The sequence below is a fragment of the Giraffa tippelskirchi genome, chromosome 2 (genome assembly GCF_054371585.1).
Source record: "Giraffa tippelskirchi isolate mGirTip1 chromosome 2, T2T-mGirTip1v1.2.pri, whole genome shotgun sequence".
NCBI classification, from domain to species: domain Eukaryota; kingdom Metazoa; phylum Chordata; class Mammalia; order Artiodactyla; family Giraffidae; genus Giraffa; species Giraffa tippelskirchi.
Genome location: NC_137276.1, coordinates 141,872,566 through 141,894,162, shown reverse-complemented (window position 1 = coordinate 141,894,162; position 21,597 = coordinate 141,872,566). Strand labels below are relative to the sequence as shown.

Below are 21,597 nucleotides of genomic sequence, written 5' to 3'. Positions count from 1 at the left end.
CTCTTTCATGTAACAAGATGAGAAAAAATTTAAAACCAGTGGGTGTTATTCTATGGTGTAGAGATTCTTTCCAGTCTGTTAAGAGAGTATAAAAAGATATTTATTAAAATTGAAAACTATTAGTTATGAGACTCTTGCAGTATGAACATTTAGCTTGGTATCTAAAAAGAGACTGTAAAGATCCCATTGAAAAATTGGCAGGATAGGACGGTGGTTAGCTCTTGTGCCTAAAGCCCATCCTTCTATATGCATCGACCCACAGGAAGATCATTGCAAAGGTCTGCCAGGCACCAGGTAGGATTTTCAAAAAACAAAGCCTCAAGGAAAAACAGATGATAAAAAGCAAACTATCACCTATATCTACTGCATGCCCAACTCAGAGACACGGAGCCTTTTGCAGCTAGAATGCCAGCAGTTCCCCACTGTGTTCAAGGACTCATTTCTGGGGCTCTCAGTGCTATTTTGTGCCTTAATTCCACTATTAGTACTCTCTTTTTATATCTATGCATAAATGTCAGTCCTTTCAACATTTAGGAAATGGAAATTGATAAGCAATGGTTTATGTCCCCTTGAGATACGAATGAGAAGAAGAGGTAGTAAAAGAAAGAGCAGTGAATTCTAGAGGTTGAAGTTTGTTTTTGTTTTTTTCTCCTTATGATTCTCCAGGCAAAGGAAGTTCTATATGTAAGTTCTAATAGTACCAAGGTGAGCTGCAAGGAGAACCAAGAAGAAGCTACCAATTCAGTCTCTAGTATTTGGTCTGGACCAATCTCTTGGGCAGTCAGGCCTTAGGAAAGATTCTACACAGTAAAAAAAAAAAAGGGGGAAGTATTAAACTCAGATGGAGTACTGAACTCACGTTTTCCAACAGAAAGACCACTGGAAGTTTACATGAGAAGTTCTACTGAATGGCTAACAAGGGTGCTAGGTACTAACAATTAAAAAAAAAAAAAGTATTGAACAGAATAATTTAGGACAAGGAGGCTGATGTGGAGGAAAGAGAACATTCCATCAATTTTAGCCCCTGGGAAAACTGCTAGATTTCTTTTGGCATATTTATTTTTATTTTTTTTTAAACACACTGTATAAGTTTCAAGAGGTTATAATTATAACTCAGCATCCCTATACACTATAAAATGGTCACCAGCACAAGTCTGTTTACCATCCATTATCATGTAGTTGACTTTCTACCCCCATAGGTTTCAGTATTTGTCAAATGGGACAAACTGTTTTATCTACTTTATGGAGATACTAAAAAGTTAGATGTAGTTATATACAAGAAAAAGTCTCAGAAATTATAAAAATTCGTTAGTAATGAAGTCTTTAAAATCTTTCCTATTTTCGATATTGTCCTCTATATTTCTGATCTGATACTATCACTTAGTCTTTACATATTACTTCTAGTTTAAAATTTATGCTACAATTTAATTCTCAATTTCTTAACAATTTTATTTTCTTCAAATCCCTATCTCACTGTTTGAAAATAACAAATGAATACTACCTTTTCAAATTATCTTATATATTTTGATTCAAGGGAAGATCTTCAGGATTCAGCATTAGGCTTTCCAGCCTCTTAATCTTTGGCTTTATTCCTTCTATACCAACTTTTTTCTCAGGCAGACATTTGTCCCATGTAGTAAAGAAGGGTCCCTCAGTATTGAGCTCCTGCAGTCACGACACCTGTACCTTGAAAAAAGGCTACCACATGGAGTAAGAGGCAATTGTTTAGACAAGTTCAAATTTGTAGGATGGGGAAAGAAATGCAGAACATGCAAGAACTCCAGGCACCCATGACTGATTTCATAAAAATAAACAAGAAAAAGAGTTAGAGCATAAAAGACAAATGGTAAAGGGTCTGACAAATGTTAAATAATCCACAAATGATGAAATATAAAGGGCTAACAAATATGCAAAAAGGTCTAGTTTTACAAGTAACCAAGAAAAGCAGGTGGTAACATTTTGAAGAATAAGAAGCAAACACTTTCTTAAAGAGCTATTGGCAAAAAAAAAAAAAAAAAATAGGTGGAAATAAAAGCTGTTAATTTTTTTCTAAGTAAAGCACACAACACACTTCTATATGAGAAAAGCTAAAATAAATGAGTTAAGTATTAATTAAAGATATTAGTTTTAAAAAAAAGTCCAGAGAAACAAAACAAAATCCCTTAGGAAAGCAGAAGGAAAAAATAACAAAGCCAACAAAAAAACCAAAGCAATGAATTAGGAAGAAGAATATAAGAATTAATAAATCAATCTACAAGTATGTTGGTTTTAAGAACTCAAACCCCTGCAATTCCAATTAAGAAACAGAAAATAGAACTATAAGTACTGAGAGCGAAAAAAAGAATGACACCACTGCTACACAGGCATTTAAGATGTTCTAAGAATATAATGTTCTTCACTATAATGACAGATTTTAGAATCTGAATTAAACATAATTTTCTAAGAAAACATAAATTAATGAAATTAATACAAAACATTGAAAACCTACACATAACAATAATCAAATTTAAAAAAGAGGTTAAAAAAGCTTGGCTGAAATTTTTTAAACTATTCTCAAGTGTCCCAGAGTACTGAAAAAGATGGGAATCTTTCCAATTTGTTTCATATGGTCAGCATAAGCCTGACACTAAAGCATGGTACACATAAGTCAAAATAAATTATATATTTGGGAAAAAATCTAATTAAATATACACTAAGTGAAAATAAATCTATATGAATTAGAATATCTCAATTGTAAAATGAATAAAATTCATGAACAGTGTATACATACACATGGCCAATACTTATGAGTGCTTGCTTTAATAATCAAATTAAAAAAAGGTGCCTTTGTTACCCATATGATTAGCAAAGAATAGATTAAAACACTGCTAAATCCTGAAAGATGATGCTGTGAAAGTGCTGCACTCAATATGCCAGCAAATCTGGAAAACTCAGCAGTGGCCACAGGACTGGAAAAGGTCAGTTTTCATTCCAATATCAAAGAAAGGCAATGCCAAAGAATGCTCAAACGACCACACAATTGCACTCATCTTACACGCTAGTAAAGTAATGCTCAAAATTCTCCAAGCCAGGCTTCAGCAATATGTGAACCGTGAACTTCCAGGTGTTCAAGGCTGGTTTTAGAAAAGGCAGAGGAACCAGAGATCAAATTGCCAACATCCACTGGATCATCGAAAAAGCAAGAGAGTTCCAGAAAAACATCTATTTCTGCTTTATTGACTATGCCAAAGCCTTTGACTGTGTGGATCACAATAAACTGTGGAAAATTCTTAAAGAGATGAGAATACCAGACCATCTGACCTGTCTCTTGAGAAACCTGTATGCAGATCAGGAAGCAACAGTTAGAACTGGACATAGAACAGACTGGTTACAAATAGGAAAAGGAGTATGTCAAGACTGTATATTGTCACCCTGCTTATTTAACTTCTAAGCAGAGTACACCATGAGAAACTCAGGGCTGGAAGAAGCACAGCTGGAATCAAGATTGCTGGGAGAAATATCAATAATCTCATATATGCAGATGACACCACCCTTATGGCAGAAGAAGAACTAAAGAGCCTCTTGATGAAAGTGAAAGAGGAGAGTGAAAAAGTTGGCTTAAAGCTCAACATTCAGAAAACTAAGATCATGGCATCTGGTCCCATCACTTCATGGGAAATAGATGGGGAAACAGTGGAAACAGTGTCAGACTTTATTTTTCTGGGCTCCAAAATCACTGCTGATGGTGATTGCAGCCATGAAATTAAAAGATGCTTACTCCTTGGAAGGAAGGTTATGACCAACCTAGATAGCATATTTAAAAGCAGAGACAGTACTCTGCCAACAAAGGTCCGTCTAGTCAAGGCTATGGTTTTTCCAGTAGTCATGTATGGATGTGAGAGTTGGACGGTGAAGAAAGCTGAGCACTGAAGAATTGATGCTTTTGAACTGAGGTGTTGGAGAAGACTCTTGAGAGTCCCTTGGACTGCAAGGAGATCCAACCAGTCCATCCTAAAGATCAATCCTGGGTGTTCATTGGAAGGACTGATGTTGAAGCTGAAACTCCAATACTTTCGCCACTTGATGGGAAGAGCTGACTCATTGGAAAAGACCATAATGCTGGGAAGGATTGGGGGCAGGAGAGAAGGGGACGACAGAGGATGAGATGGTTGGATGGCATCACCGACTCGATGGACATGGGTTTGGGTAAATTCCGGGAGTTGGTGATGGACAGGGAGGCCTGGCGTGCTGCGATTCATGGGGTTGCAAAGAGTTGGACACGAGTGAGCGACTGAACTGAATACCTAGTGTGCATGAGGAGATAGGAAAAACAATAAAGATACTTTGTTGGCAAAAGTGTAAGACACTCTGGAAAGCACTTTCATGTTGTATATTTTCTAAAATATGCTTTTTGGGATTGTAATGTCTATGCCTGACTTGGCAATTCCAATATGTAAAAGGACGTTATAACAGATAGAATATGAAAATTTAGAAATGATCAAATGTGTGAACAAAGTTGTATACACAAGGCTATTCAATGTATATTATGTATGACATTAAGAACTCTTAGTGTCTCTGGAGAAATTTCTCATTAGGAAAAATGTTAAATTGGGATCTAGTAAAATTATGCAGCCATTTGAAAAATAGCATAAATTTATATTTATTATTGCCCAAGATATATTCAAAGAAAGAAACATAATACTATGGATAATGAATAATATCATTATTGTAAATAGAAGGATAAAGATGTAGATAGATGATTGATCAGTAGATAGAAATCTAGGTAAGATGGAAATATCCACACCAATATCTGACATTTAAGAATGGTCATTTTTTAATAATCGAGTTGTGAATTGTTTTCTCTTCATAATTTCTTAATTATCTAATTTTTTAACAATTTAGTAAAGTTCTTTTCATTATCTGTGACAAAGAACCAATTCTCTTTGGTTTTGTCCCAATCTGTTGCAGACTGATACTTTAATAAATATAGTAAAAAAAAAATTACTAGAAAAAATGAAGGGAAATATGACACAAAAAATTCAAAGCTAGCAAAGAGAGATAAGAAAGCCTTCTTAAGTGAACAATGCAAAGAATAGAGGGAAAATAATAGAATGGGAAAGACTAGATATCTTCAAGATAATTAAGAAATATCAAAGGAACATTTCATGCAAAGATGGGCACAATAATGGACAGAAACAGCAAAAATCTTACAGAAGCACAAGAGATTAAAAAGAGGTGGCAAAGATACACAGAAGAACTTTACAAAAAGGATCTTAAAGACTTGGATAAATACGATTGTGTGGTCACTCACCAAAAGCCAGATATCTTGGAGTGTGAAATCAAGTGGGCCTTAGGAAGCATCGCTACAAACAAAGCTAGTGGAGGTGATGGAATTCCAGCTGAGCTATTTCAAACCCTGAAAAATTATGCTGTTAAAGTGCTGCACTCAATATGCCAGCAAATTTGGAAAGCTCAGCAACGACCACAGGACCGGAAAAGATCAGTTTTTTTTCCAATCTCAAAGAACAGCAATGCCAAAGAATGTTCTAACTACCTTATAACTGCACTCATTTCACATGCTAGCAATATAATGCTCAAAATTCTTCAAGCTAGTCTTCAACAGTATGTGAACCAAGAACTTCCAGATGAACAAGCTGGATTTAGAAAAGGCAGAGGAACCAGAGATCAAATTACCAACATGGTTTGGATCACAGAAAAAACAAGAAAAATCCAGAAAAACATCTCCTTCATTGACTATATGAAAGCCTTTGTCTGTGAGGGTCAGAACAAACTGTGGAAAATTCTTGAAGAGATGAGACTATCAGACCACCTTACTGGCCTCCTGAGGAACCTGTATGCAGGTCAAGAAGCAACAGTTAGAACTGGACATGGAACAATGGACTGGTTCAAAATTGGGAAACGAGCATGTCAAAAGTGTACATTGTCACCCTGCTTATTTAACATATATGCAGAGTACATCATGCCAAATGCTGGGCTGGATGAATAACAAGCTGGAATCTAGACTGCCAGGAGAAATATCAACAACCTCAGATATACAGATAATACCACTCTAATGGCAGAAGGCGAAGAGGAACTAAATAGCCTCTTGATGAAGGTGAAAGAGGAGAGTGACAAAGCTGACTTAAAACTCAACATTTGGAAAACTAAGATCATGGCATCCGGTCCCATCACTTCATGGCAAATAGATGGGGAAAAAATGGAAACAATAGCATATTTTATTTTCTTCTTCAAAATCACTGCCAATGGTGACTGCAGCCATGAAATTAAAAGACATTTGCTCCTTGGAAGAAAGGATATGACCAACCTAGACAGGGTATTAAAAATCACTTTGCCAACAAAGGTTTGTATAGTCAAAGCTATGTTTTTTCAGTAGTCACGTATGGATGTGAGAGTTGGACCATAAAGAAGGCTGTGCCCTGAAGAACTGATACTTTTAAATTGTGCTGGAAAAGACTCTTGAGGGTCCCTTGGACTGCAAGGAGATCCAACCAGTCCATCCTAAAGGAAATCAGTCCTGAATATTCATTGGAAGGACCAATGCTGAAGCTGACACTCCTACACTTTGGCTACCTGATGCAAAGAACTGACTCACTGGAAAAGACCCTGATGCTGGGAAAGAATGAAGGCAGGAGGAGAAGGGGATGACAGAGGATGAGATGATTGGATGGCATCACTGACTGAATGGACATGAGTTTGAGCAGACTCTGGGAGCTAGGGAAGGCTAGAGAAACCTGAAGTGCTGCAGTCCACGAGGTTGCAAAGAGTCGGACGTGACTTAGTGACTGAACAACAGCAGTTTTATTATAATTCAACAGATACAATATTTCTCTATCAAAGTACTGTGAAAGTTTCTAAATGCTTGCTCTCTGTTTTTGTGCATCAGTAGCTCATGAAGTGTCACCGTGTAGCACTGATGTAATGATTAAACACACAGACTCCAGGGCCAGACATCTAGGTGTAAATTCAAATTACTAACACTGTAACCTGAGAAGATTACACTCCAAACTTCAGTTTCCTCGTCGGTAAAATGAGTAATGAAAGATATGCACTGAATATTTGTCCCTCCAAGATGCATTTGTTGAAACCTAATCCCATACGTGATGGTATTTGGAGATGGGGACTTTGGGAAGTGATTAGGTATCTTGAAGTAGGAGCCCTCTTGAAGAGGATTCGTTCCCTTATAAAAGAGACTCCCTCCCCCCCAAAAAAGGAGACTTTCAGTGAGCTCTCTGGTTCTGTTTCTGCTATAAACATTATTCATGTATGGATTTCTCTGTGAACTAAAGTCTTCATTTCTCTGGGATAAGTGCCCAATGTGTACTTGTTGAGTTGTACAGTAGTTACATGTTTAGTTTATTAAACAACTGCCATACTATTTTCATCACTGGCTATACCATTTTACATTCCCATCAGCAAAGTGTGAGTGATCCAACTTGTCACCATTTTGATGTTGTTACTACTTTTTAGCCATTCTACTAGGTGATATCTCACTGTAGTTTTAAATTACATTTCTCTGATGGCTAATGATGTCAAACAATAAACATGTTGAACATCTTTTTATGAGCTTATTCACCACTGCCATGTCCTCTTCAGAGAAAACTCTGTTCATGTCTTTGCTCACTTTCCAACTGGATTCTTTTTTTTAACTGTTGAATTTTCAGTGGTTTTCCAAGGCAGCTGAGCAAAATATGTTGTAAGATGGAGCATTTTATATATATGTTGACTACATTCGATTGGTTAATGATGTTGTGCAAATCATCAGGATCTTTGCTGACTTACTTTCTAATATTTCTGTCACTTGCTGAGAGTAAGAATATAGAAATATCCAACTATAATTATAACATGAGTAATGTTTTAGATTTTAATTAAGAACATAAAAATAAAACTATATAAAAAGATAGGACTATTATACACAATTATAATTTATTATAAAAATATGAAAATTATGTTAGGAAATATGCAAGAAATTAATGGCAATTAAACATGGTAATAGAGTTATGGGTAACTTATTCTCCATCTTTTTTTTTCTTTTGGTAATTTCCTGAACAATTAAAAAGCTTAAAAAATTTCCAACTGAATGATATATACTGTAATTTGTAGATAATTGATAGCTAAAATAATGCCTCGTTTTTAAAGATTTATTGTTCTTTCCTAGATCTGCAAGGATCACTCAAAATTATGTCCCAGGAGTATGGTGGGCAAATAGTCATCATACAATATTCTATTAAGTGAGAATCTATTAGCAATATCAATCTTACTAATGACGATACTAATTAAAGAAAACTGTGTGGTTGTATCTCTAAGAACAAAGAAGGCAATGGCAACCCACTCCAGTACTCTCGTCTGGAAAATCCCATATACATTTAAAATACATATAAAATACATTTACAAAGTCTTTGTTCCTCAACCTTGCCTAATAATTGAGAAATGTATTCTGAGAGTCCTCATAAGAACATGGATAGAAGTTGACTCTTTTCTGAAGGGCAATTAGAGGGGAAAAAACCTTTATGTCTGATTATGCGTACATAGTTGTATGGGGAAATGAATACTAGATTATAAACAGCTGTGATAATTAATAAGAAAAAGATTAACACATCAATGGAAATAGGCAAGGAATACAAAAACAGGAATTTACACAGAACTAAAAATAGCCAAAATTTATTAAAAAGACCTATCTAATGCAAATTAAAATGTAAGGATAGTATTTTTTTCTGACGATTACTAGTAATTAATAAATATTTATTGACTGTATGTAGTAAAAAGTTTCTCCCATCAAATTGGAAAAGACTTTTAAAAATGGTATGAATTATCATAGTTGACAGAATATCCAGGTAGCACCAGGTAACTACCAATTCAAACGAAGGATGTAAAACATCTAGATTTTCCTTCAGCTTATAGTTGTTGGATAAAATTAAGAAGAGAAACACATTTTAGAACAGAATAAACCCATTCTCAACCTATTTGCACTTTAAAAAATAAACAATAATGTTAATGTAAATGGCAAAGCAACCTCAACTTAGTCTATAAAAGAAAATTAGTTTAAATAACATTTTTTTAAAAAACAGGATTTAGAATACAAGAAATCTTACACGGAGATATATACAAATAGGTACTAACCCCCAAATATTATTATCCCTAGCAAGAAAAGCATACAGGAGACAGAAAATAGCAAAGAAGCGGATATTCTGAATAAGGTCACTGAGTGGTGGTGGAGTCTCTCCTCTCCCATCAGCTTTGATTCTAAGGAACAGTAGAAAACTCTAAGGGGAAAAAAAAAGTATCCATCTATCCTTGTCATATTATTGATACTTCTTAATGTTTGGGGTTCTCTCCCTAAAATTAATTATTTTCTTCCTCTACAGTTTATCTATGGTGCCCAGAAACCATTGACTTCCTGGAAATTTTATTAAGAATTCCACATTCCTGCCATGTTTTTTAGATACTGTGGCCTCTGCCAATAAATTCTAATAAATTTTCACTTCTCTTCTTTCAATAACATCCTAGAGAATATGATTCAGACTCAAATTAATCACCAATCATGTTAATGGCTCCTAGGAGTTTACTTCCGATACCCCTTATTATATTAAATCAAACTTGATAGTGTGCTAGATTATTGCTTAGCTGGGTTTTCATAAAAGCACTGGTATTTAATATGATTTATACCTGGTTTTCTGTTAATATCTTTGCTTATTGTGTGCTTTATTTTTAAAACAGACATTTTTAGCTAATGACACCCCTTTAGAATATATCATACTTTAAAAATATTTTACAAGAAGCAGTTTACAATAAAATGTGTTACTTATAGTCACTTAATAGTGAACGGGAATAATTTATTTAATTTAATCAAAATTGAATATTTTACTTGTTTGGAAAAGTATGTGTATATATTATGTTTTGTTTATTTAAAAGATCAATTATTTGTCAAGATGATTAGAAAATTTAAAGCACTGTATTTTGTTTTCTTTTAAAGCTTTGCAGCAAAGGGGCAGTTCTGGGGAAACCATTTGAAGCATCTGCTGAAGATATAGCTAGTGTGGCAAGTTTCATTGAGACAAAGCTTGTTGCATGCTATCTGCGAATGAGGAAACCCGACCTTGCCCTGAATCATGCGCACAGGTAAACTGAAGGGTTAATAACTGCAAGTAAGTACTGTCCATGCAAGCAGAGGGTGATGTGAGCTTGTAGGATTAACTTAGATTCCATTTAAATGTAATCACAAAACAAAAACCATCTCTTTACTACTTGATTTATGTTAAGCTAGACAATCATAGAGACCACAAAGGGCATCTCAAAACCTAAGGGAAGAAATAAACCCACAATTAACTATCATAAAGCAGGACAAAATAAAAAGGCAGATAACTGCAGTAGCAAATGACTGCAGGAAGAAAGGAGGGATTGAATAAGGTTAAGTAAGGGGTGAGAAGGATGAGAAAGATTTCCAAAACTGACTGAGATACAAAAAATGGTAGAAAGAAATTCCAGCTGTGAACCATGAGCAAAGACACCAAAGTTTATGGCTTATTTGGTGATAACATAACGGATTCAAAGGATGTTATGAAGGAGCAAGTGTGACAGCTGTCCAAAGGTATGAATCACCTTTTTATCTGTGTCCTTAAAGACTTCTTTTATGTGTTTCTGTCCTCTTTGGAGAAGGCAATGGCATCCCACTCCAGTACTCTTGCCTGGAAAATCCCATGGACGGAGGAGCCTGGTAGGCTACAGTCCATGGGGTCGCTAAGAGTCGGATACGACTGAACGACTTCCTTTCACTTTTCCCTTTCATGCACTGAAGAAGGAAATGGCAACCCACTCCAGTATTCTTGCCTGGAGAATCCCAGGGACGGTGGAGCCTGATGGGCTGCCGTCTATGGGGTCGCACAGAGTCGGGCACAACTGAAGCGACTTAGCAGCAGCATCCTCTTCAGAACTCTGTATTAGTTTTGGTTTCCTAGAATCCTCAAGGTTACCCAGCCCTATCTTTTTTTCTATAAAAATGTCCTCTCCTACGTCTTGTTCCCTAAAAGCCTTGATCTTATCATGGGTAGTATTCAGTTTAATCTATCACAAAGATAGAGTGATTATGTTACATCTTTTAAATAGCTCTTTTCTTAGAATTATGATGCCTCTATACCTCCTTACCTGATTTAGAGCAATTTACCTAAAACTTTAGTCTTGTTCATTCTCTGAGCTCATACATCCTGAATTTCTTTTGGACACAAATAACAAAACTAATATCAACATGAAAACATAACGCCTTCCCTGTTAATAACCAGTAGGAAACATAACCATCAATTGTATTAAGACTCATTATGTGAGCAGGAGATCTACCAACATGCTAAAACTCATTTATAACTCTATATCCACAATGATATAGAAGTTCCATCAGATATTCCTAACAGCTCTATGGAGATCTCAAACTTATAGGCTTAAGTTTGACATCAAGGACCTGCTGACAACAAAATCACTTTGAAATTTCTAAGATAACCTGCTGGAAAGAAACTTTTTGCTTTAAATAAACTGCAGAACCTAAACACAGATTCTCTTTGACACCAAAGAAAATTTGACTCTATATTTTCTGAAAACACCTTATGCAACCATAGTTTCGAAACCCAATATCAGGACCTATGGTTACATTGGAAGAATTTTATTTCATTTCCATTTGAAAGGGCCAATATTGGAAATGTAATGTATACTTCAGTATGTCAAAATATTGGAATTTCTGAGCCACTTGGGTGACTTGTAAGCACAATAAAATATTTGAAATTGGGAATAGCCCAGAAAATCTATAGGCATACTTAAACAATAATGAATTGAGATGCACCTGAAAGTAATTATTTATCACCTTGTCCATGGTTTCCACTACACATATGAAGTGCCACCAAAATTGCCTACATATTAATCAAAATATCTCCTGGATATTAGAATGGTTTGATGGATTTTCAAATCATTTTTATAATCATAAAAATATTCTAAATGGCAGAATAATGCCAAAATTCAATTCAGTGTTATAAAAATAACTTAATGAACATTAATCAAAATAGTACCATAAGAAACAATAAAATACTACGGTTCGTAAGGATGCAGGGATTAGTTTCAGTAGGTTCACTATTTAGACTTCGAAACTTTTGTTTTAAAACTAAGAGTGCCCTTTCAAGTCCTTGAAAATTACTGAGGGGGAGGATATACAATATAAAGATGAAAAGCAAAATGATCTTCCCAATTATGCTAGGATTAAATTCTGTATCCTTTTTATTCTATTGTAAAATAATTTTTGCTTCTGTTTCTAAGTTGAACACTAACTAAGAAATGGAAATCAATAGAGGTTAAACAGTGAATTCATACAATTAATTATGCACTAAGTGAAATAAATCATTTTTCTAGGCTTGTCATATTGCAGAACTACAGAAATCAGTGCATATGATTCTAATGTTAAAATGTTTTTAAAAATCTCAGATTTTTAAAATAGAATCTGAAACATAAATATATTTCTCAAAATAGATAATCAGGATATTCAGTCTATAAATAGCTTATAACCATTAGTTATACACTGAATGCAGAATCTTTCTTTTGTATTATTACCACACTGTGATGGTTGATACTAATCATGGATCAAAATTAAAATATTCCCTTTTTGCATTTATTTGCATTCCTGAAGCATCCTTTCTTTAATTTTATGTAAATTGTGAGGCCTACTGCATATCTTCAGATTTGTTAACACAGAAATTAGCTTGAAAACCATCATGTAGTTTTGCTTTTGATAAAAATAAGTGCATATTGTTTTGTCATGTAGAAGACTACAAGAATCATAACTGTATGGTTTTAGGTTCAACAAAGATACATTTTGAAATTAATTAGCTGAGTATTGACATTTAAAATATGCTAATAAGTAATACAAAGGCTTTGAAAAAAAAGTGGAAGTGTTTGTCATTCAGTCATGTCCAACCCTTTGTGACCTCAAGGACTGTAGCTTGCCATGTTCCTCTGTCCATGGGATTTCCCAGGCAAGAATACTAAAGCAGGTTACCATTCCCTTGTCCAGGTGATCTTCTCCACCAGGGACTGAATCCTGGTCTCCTTCATTGCAGGTGGATTCTTTTACCGTCTGAGATACAGGGAAGACAACAAAGGCTTTAGAAACAACTATTAGCAAGTTTTTATTTTTTAAATAACATATCCAAAGCAGCATATTTGGGTGTTATTTTTTTTTTAACCTCAAACCAAAGTAATGCCTACACTTACCAGTCGAACATATCAACTCTGTGCTCACTTCATCAAACTATTGTCATTGTTTGTCAGTGTTGTTGTCATTGTTTGTCAGTGTTGTCTTGATCATTCCTGAAACTGATTTCTAATAACTGCTATCTTATCAAGAATGGAAATCCTGCTATAACTCTTTTTTCTCATATAATTATATGTTGATGTGTATAATACTAAAGATTCTAATAATACATATCACTTTTTTTGCCTATTTCCCATCTTTAGACTGATGTTGTTTAAGCTGTAGAATTTTTTCTTTTGGGGCCTTTTTAAAAAATTAATTAATTTTTTTATTGAAGGATAATTACTTTACAGAATTTTATTGTTTTCTGTCAAACCTCAATATGAATCAGCCATAGATATACATATATCTCATCCCTTTTGAACTTCCCTCCCATCCCCCTCCCCATCCCACCCCTCTAGGTTGATACAGAGCCCCTGTTTGAGTTTCCTTAGCCATGCTATGCTGTAGAATTTTGATGCCACTAGGTGGCAGGCAAGATGAAGTCTAAAATAGCAAATATGTAGAAAGAAGCCTCTTTTCAAAATTGTTTTATAATGTTCTCATCCACGTTCATTCATTCAACAAATATTTATTGAATGCTAACCAAGAGCCTGTGCTAGGCAGTGGGGTAGCAGTTGTAAACAGGAATTGTGGTGTTTGTACACATTAGAAGAGGTAGCAAAGTTTAAAAAACAAATATTAATAAATATGAGAAAAAAGAGTGTGATAAATGCAACAAACGTAGTAAATATAATTTCACATTGCAGAAGCAGCATCATTTATTAAGTCAGATTCACGGAGTCTGAATCTGACCTAGGTTTTAAATCTGATTCCCCCACTCACCAGTTTATCTGAGTTTAATTCTCCATAAAATTGGGTTATAATAACTGTACCTACTTCACAAATACCATCTCAGAGATTTTGTGAAAATTAAACACAAACCCGTGGATTCTTTATTCCACCCATGACAGAGTTACTGGTACTGGATCTGCCTTCCTGCTATAAATAAGTATAAAACTAGGCAAAACATATGAAACAATTCTTTTTAGGTACTGGAAAAAGGTCACAGCAGGACGTTGATCCTTGAGAGAAGGGTAGTATACACAGTGAGCTACCATGGTTTTCCTGACCAAACTCAAGGAGTTGAAGATCAAGTTAAACTTCAATCTCAATGAGCTGAGGAAGCAGAAATTAGAATATTAGTTCAGTTCAGTCACTCAGTTGTATCTGACTCTTTGCAACCACATGGACTGCAGCATGCCAGGCTTCCCTGTCCGTCACCAACTTCTGGAGCTTGCTCAAACTCATGTCCATCAAGTCGGTGATGCCATCCAACCATCTCATCCTCTGTTGTCCCCTTCCTGCCTTCAATCTTTCTCAGCATCAGGGTCTTTTCCAGTGAATCAGTTCTTCACATCAGGTGGCCAAAGTATTGAAGTTTCAGCTTCAGCATCAGTCCTTCCAATGAATATTCAGGACTGATCTCCTTTAGGATGGACTGGGTGGATCTCCTTGCAGTTCAAGAGACTCTCAAGAGTCTGCTCCAACACCACAGTTCAAAAGCATCAATTCTTCGTTCTCAGCTTTCTTTATAGTCCAACTCTCACATCCATACACGACTACTGGAAAAACCATAGCTTTGATGAGACCGACCTTTGTCCGCAAAGTGATGTCTCTGGTTTTTAGTATGCTGTCTAGGTTGGTCATAGCTTTCCTTCCAAGGAACAAGTGTCTTTTAATTTCATGGCTGCATCTTCAGTGACTTTGGAGCCCAAGAAAACAAAGTCTCTTAGAATATCAGATATTAGACTATCAGGCTGCTAAAAAACCCTGTAATTTACAGAGCAGGTGACTGAAGGAGAAATAGTTATGTGAGGGGGTTGAGGGTAGAAGACTGCATGAGGATTTGCTGCAGGTTCTTGACCAATATGAAAAGTAAGACTTCAAGTAGCAGAGACTGCCTGCTGCAGGACTAAGTAATAAATGAAAATACCAGAGGAGCTGCAGTGATAGGAGATACTGAAGAACCAGTGTGAAGAGAGCTCACTGAGTACCTCAGGCATTCAGTTAAAATTCCAGAAAGACAATGCTTTAAGGGTTAGGGCCATGACCTCCAGAAAGAACCACACCTTAGAATTAAGCTCTAAGGCAAAACTGACCCATCTGAAAAACCACACCTGATAAGAACAAGAGTATTTGCCATTTAAATGCCTGATAAGAAAAAAATTCCACAGGTTTGCAGTGATGATGTCATAATTTCAGTTCCTTTCAAAGTTTCATCCAAAATGTTTAGCATAAAACTAAAGATTACTACACACTCAAAGAAATAGGAAAATGAGACTCATATTTAAGACAATAAATAGTCCATAGAATCAGACCCCAAGATGACCCACATGTTAGAATTGGTAGAAAAAGATTTTAAAGAAGCTGTAAAAAATAGGTTCAAGGATCTTGAGGCAAAGATGGCCATAATAAGTGAAGAATTGAGAATCTCAACACACACAAAAATAGAAACTATAGGAAAGAAACAAATGGAGATTTTACCATGGATTAATGAACTATTAATATCTAAAATGAAAATATATGGATTGACTTTAACATCAGATTGAAGATTTAGTACTAAAGAAAGGTTTAGTCAACATGAAGACAAATCAATAGCAATTACCCAATATGAACACACAGTAAAAAAGATATTTTAGAAAATTAACTAATGCTTCAGTGAGCTATCCTCAGACAGTAACAAGTCATCTAACTACATGGCTTTTCCAGTAGTCATGTATGGATGTGAGAGTTGGACTATAAAGCCAAGAGTCAAAGAATTTTGAACTGTGGTGTGGGAGAAGAGTCTTGCAAGTCTCCTGGACCGCAAGAAGATCCAACCAGTCCATCCTAAAGGAAATCAGTCCTGAATATTCATTGGAAGCATTGATGCTGAAGCTGAAACTCCAATACTTTGACCGCCTGATGCAAAGAACTGACTCATTGGAAAAGACCCTGATGTGGGGAAAGATTGAAGGCGGGAGGAGAAGGGGAAGTCAGAGGATGAGATGGTTGGATAGCATCACCAACTCAATGGACATGAGTTTCAGGAAGCTCCGAAAGTGGTGAGAGACAGGGAAGCCTGGTGTGCTGCAGGCCATGGGGTAGTAGAGTCAGACACAACTGAGCGACTGAAATGAACTGATCTACATGTAATTGTTTCAAAGAGAAAAGAGAGAGGAAAGGGCATAAAAAGTAGTTATTGGAAATTTTACAAATTTGGTTTAAAAAAAGAGTAAGACACAGTCAGCCCCAACTAAAATAATTATAAACAGAACCATATCTAGGAACAGCAGAGTTTTGAAAACCCAAGATGGAGCGAAAATATTAAAGACAGATAAAGCATAACAACACATTATTCACAAGGGACAATGATACAAATAACAGGTAACGTTTAATCAGAAATATGGAGGCCAAAATACAATAAAAGAGGAAGCTTAAAGTGCTGAAAGAAAAATGATGTCAAATCAGAATTCAACAAAAACAATTCTTCAAAATTAGAGTGCGATAAGAACATTTTTATATAAAAGTTTAAAAATTAATAGAGCAGATCTGCACTTTGAAAAATGGTAAGACATAAGCTGAAATAAATGACAGTAGATTCAAATTTGGATCTACAAAAGGGAATGAAAGCACCAGAAAGTATAAATAAATGAGTAAACTTAAACAATTTTTTCTTCTCAAAATTTATTTAAAGATAAATGGCTATTTAAATGAGAAAATAGCATTTTAATATATTATCTAAAGTAAAAATAATAAATAGTAAGATTATATATTTTGATGTGAGATATTTGACTACAGTATCACAAAAGTCTATGGGAGGAGGCACAAATGGAATTTAAGTACTAAAGTATTTTGTTTTTGGTTCTTTTTTTACATGAGGTAGTACAGTATTAACTCTAATGTAGCTTGGGTTATATTAAAATGCATGTTATAATCCCTAGAGTATCATTAAAAATTTTAAAAGTATAGCTAGGAAGCCAATAATGAATTAAGATTATATACTAAAAAATATTTAATGAATTGAAAATAAGTCAAGAAAAGAGGAAAAGAAGAACAAATAATGGGTGAAACAGTAGAAGATAACATCAATACTCTGAGGTTGAACCAAATCATTAGTAAGTACATTAAACATATCAAACCAATGGACTAAACATTCCAATTCAGTTCAGTTCAGTTGCTCAGTTTTGTCTGATACTTTGCAACCCCATGGACTGCAGCATGCCAGGCCTCCCTATCCACCACCAACTTCTGGAGTTTACTCAAACTCATGTCGATTGAGTCGGTAATGCCATCCTCTTTTGTCCCCTTCTCCTGCCTTCAATCTTTCCCAGCATCAGGATCTTTTGAAATGAGTCAGTGCTTAGCATCAGGTGGCCAAAGTATTGGAGTTTCAGCTTCAGCATCAGTCCTTCCAATGAATATTCAGGACTGATTTCCTTTAGGATGGAATGGTTGGATCTCCTTGCAGTCCAGGAGACTCTCAAGACTCTTCTCCAACACCACAGTTCAAAAGTATCAATTCTTTGGCACTCAGATTTCTTTATAGTACAACACTCACATCCATACGTGACTACTGGAAAAACCATAGCTTTGACTAGACGGACCTTTGTTAGCAAAGTAATGTCTCTGCTTTGTAATATGCTGTCTGGGTTGGTCATAACTTTTCTAACAAGGAGCAAGTGTCTTTTAATTTCATGGCTGCAGTCACCATCTGCAGTGATTTTGGACCCCCCAAAATAAAGTCTGTCACTGTTTTCCACTGTCGCCACATCTATTTGCCGTGAAGAGATGGAACCAGATGCCATGACTTAGTTTTCTGAATGTTGAGTTTTAAGCCAACTTTTTCACTCTCCTCTTTCACTTTCAACAAGAGGCTCTTTAGTTCTTCTTCACTTTCTGCCATAAGGGTGGTGTCATCTGCATATCTGAGGTTATTAACATTTCTCCCACCAATCTTGACTCTAGCTTGTATTTCATCCAGTCCAGCATTTCTCAGGAGAAGGCAATGGCACCCCACTCCAGTACTCTTGCCTGGAAAATCCCATGGACGGAGGAGCCTAGTAGGCTACAGTCCATGGGGTCGCTAAGAGTCGGACATGACTGAGCGACTTCACTTTCACTTTTCCCTTGCATGCATTGGAGAAGGCAATGGCAACCCACTCCAGTATTCTTGCCTGGAGAATCCTAGGGACAGCGGAGCCTGGTGGGCTGCCGTCTATGGGGTCGCACAGAGTTGGACACGACTGAAGTGACCTAGCAGCAGCAGCAGCAGCAGCATTTCTCATGATGTACTCTGCATATAAGTTAAATAAGCAGGGTGAGAATATGCAGCCTTAATGTATGCCTTTCCCAGTTTGGAACCAGTCTGTTGTTTCATGTCCAGTTCTAACTGTTGCTTCTTGACCTGCATACAGGTTTCTCAAGAGGCAGGTCAGGTGGTCTTGTATTCCCATCTCTTGAAGAATTTTCCACAGTTTGTGGTGATACACACAGTTAAAGGCTTTGGCATAGTCAATAAAGCAGAAATAGATGTTTTTCTAGAACTCTCCCACTTTTTCGATGATCTAGCGGATGTTGGCAATTTGAGCTCTGGTTTCTCTGCCTTTTCTAAACCCAGCTGGAACATCTGGAAGTTGACGGTTCACATACTGTTGAAGCTTGGCTTGGAGAATTTTGAGCATTACTTTGCTAGCGTGTGAGATGAGTGCAATTGTGCGGTAGTTTGAACATTCTTTGACATTGCCTTTCTTTGGGATTGGAATGAAAACTGACCTTTTCCAGTCCTGTGGCCACTGCTGAGTTTTCCAAATTTGCCAACATATTGAGTGAAGCACTTTCACAGCATCATCTTTCAGGATTTGAAATAGCTCAAGTGGAATTTCATCACCTCCACTAGCTTTGTTTGTAGTGATGCTTCCTAAGGCCCACTTGACTTTGCATCCCAGGATGTCTGGCTCTAGTGAGTGTCACACCATCGTGATTATCTGGGTCATGAAGATCTTTTTTATATAGTTCTTCTGTTTATTCTTTCTACCTCTTCTGAATATCTTCTGTTTCTGTTAGGGCCATACCATTTGTGTCCTTTATTGTGCCCATTTTTGCATCAAATGTTCCCTTGGTATCTCTAATTTTCTTGAAGAGATCTCTAGTCTTTCCCATTCTATTGTCTTCCTCTATTTCTTTGCATTCATCAAGGGAAGATATTGTCAGTGTAGATTAAATTAGACGATTCAACCATGTGCTATCTATAAAAAGACATAGTTTGAAAATCAGTTCAGTTCAGTCACTCAGTCGTGTCCGACTCTTTGCGACCCCATGAATTGCAGCACACCAGGCCTCTCTGTCCATCACCAACTCCCGGAGTCCACCCAAACCCATGTCCATCAAAGGAAGAAAAATGATATGACATAGAGTAAATATAAAAACATCTCTTTATGTCAGGCTTAGTTATGTTAATATCAGACAAAGTAGATTTCAGGAAAAGAAGTTATTACCAAAAATAAAAATAAGGCTCAGTAAAATTTTGAATATTTGAAATCTGACAGTTTGTTTTCTTACTACAATGAAATTAAATTAGAAATTATTAACAGTAAGATATTTAGAAAAATCCCTCCAAATACTTAGAAATTAACAATACACCTCTAAAGAACCCATCACTCAAAATAAAAATTAACAAAGAAATCAATTTGAATTACTGCTTCATCCCTTATAGCTTTGACTTTTACAACTAATTAACTTCTCTTTGCCTTGGTTTTCTTATCTTTAAATCTAAGTAAAATAATTTTTAAAATCATTCCTAAATCTTAAAATGTCAGATATGTATTTTGTTTCAATCCCACCACCAATAACAATTTTCAATGGTAATAGTAATAAACTCTATATATGCATAGAGGAGACTATTTTTTTTTTTTTTTTGTATAGCAGAGTTTTATTAAAGTGAAAGGGGTCAGAGAGAGCCTCTGACACAGACATCAGAAGGGGGATGGAGAGTGCCCCCCCTCGCTAGTGTTAGCAAGGGAGTTATATACTTTTTAAATTAGTTATTCATTTTAATTCAGTGGCTCAGTCGTGTCTGACTCTTTGTGACCCCATGGACTGCAGCATGCCAGGCCTCCCTGTCCATCACCAACTCCCAAAGTTTAAATCCAAAGAATGCCTCAAGGTTGTAAAGATCTTACTAGACCCACTCCCATAATTTACATTTTAAGATAACAGGATTAGCCAGAAGGTTTTCAGCAAGGAGAAGTAGTCCTCAAGCAGGATACATTGCTGTTATATACTGCCTAGTACAGAGTTTAAACTGAGTTGTTTGTTGTGTAACAACAAACAAGCCCATCAGTTCTGGGCTTAAAGAAAAAAACCAGTTTATGTGACTAAGGAATGTAGAGGGAAAAAAAAAAAGTTTGTCCTTTCCTCCTCCTTGAGAACCCCAGAGCCCTATCTCCACTTCAAGAGCCCCAGACCCCTTTCTCCTCCTCAGGGACCCCGGACTTATCAACATGCCTAGAAACTGACTCTCTCATTCCCCCTTTTCTTTTAGGAGAATTATGTTGCCAAGGGAAAGCGGCATCATTTTCATTCCATAACTACTTCCTGCTTTGATGGGACATGGTCCCTAAATTTTTGAGGCAACATATTCTCCTAACCCTCATATGGAGGGTCTCTGATCCAGGGGCCCCAGGTAATTGTTGGAGGAGGCTGTGGCACTTGTAGGAACCTGGAAAACCATCTGTAACTTAAAAGCTTTCAGATGGCTAGAAACAAATCCAGTTACACAGTTACAGATGCAGAGAGCAAACAGTAAAAACAGAACAGTTAGAATTATTATGATTAAGATAGTTTTCCACCATGGGGAGCTAGTTAACGTTTCCCAAAGTGAGGTGGCTGAGGCTTCAGGAGAATCTATAGCCTGAATCATCTTGTTCATGTGTTTAGTAAAATGAGTAACATTAGTACTCATATTGGGTATTAATAATGGCACAAGTTCCTTCTTGTGCAGCCGTTAGACTATCTAAGGCCAATCTGTTTTGTAAAACCACCTAATTTGTATTTGTTCAGCATTAAGGGCTGAAAGTTAATCAGAGCATCAACTCGTAGCATAACATCTGATCTGTAGTTCCCAGAGAGAGAACAAATATTGTAGCCAGATAATCATACCAGTGAAATACAGATCTTGCCCAATGAGTTTTAAGTGTGGCAGATTAGTAGGCTTCTCTGGAAGCTCTGAAAATATGAAGCCATGAGTAAAAGTTAGACCTAGGGTGCATCTTCCTATCCAGCTAGGGGGAAGCCAC

General features: G+C 36.1%; 1 protein-coding gene across 1 annotated transcript in view; it reads left to right on the top strand.

The window, feature by feature from the left end:
• SPATA16 (spermatogenesis associated 16) overlaps positions 1 to 21,597 on the top strand; it is a 252,946-nt gene that overhangs the window by 59,827 nt on the left and 171,522 nt on the right. The window contains exon 3 of the mRNA XM_081570959.1: positions 9,971 to 10,116. Coding sequence (XP_081427085.1) covers positions 9,971 to 10,116 — 146 coding nt within the window. The remainder of the gene's footprint in view (positions 1 to 9,970; positions 10,117 to 21,597) is intronic.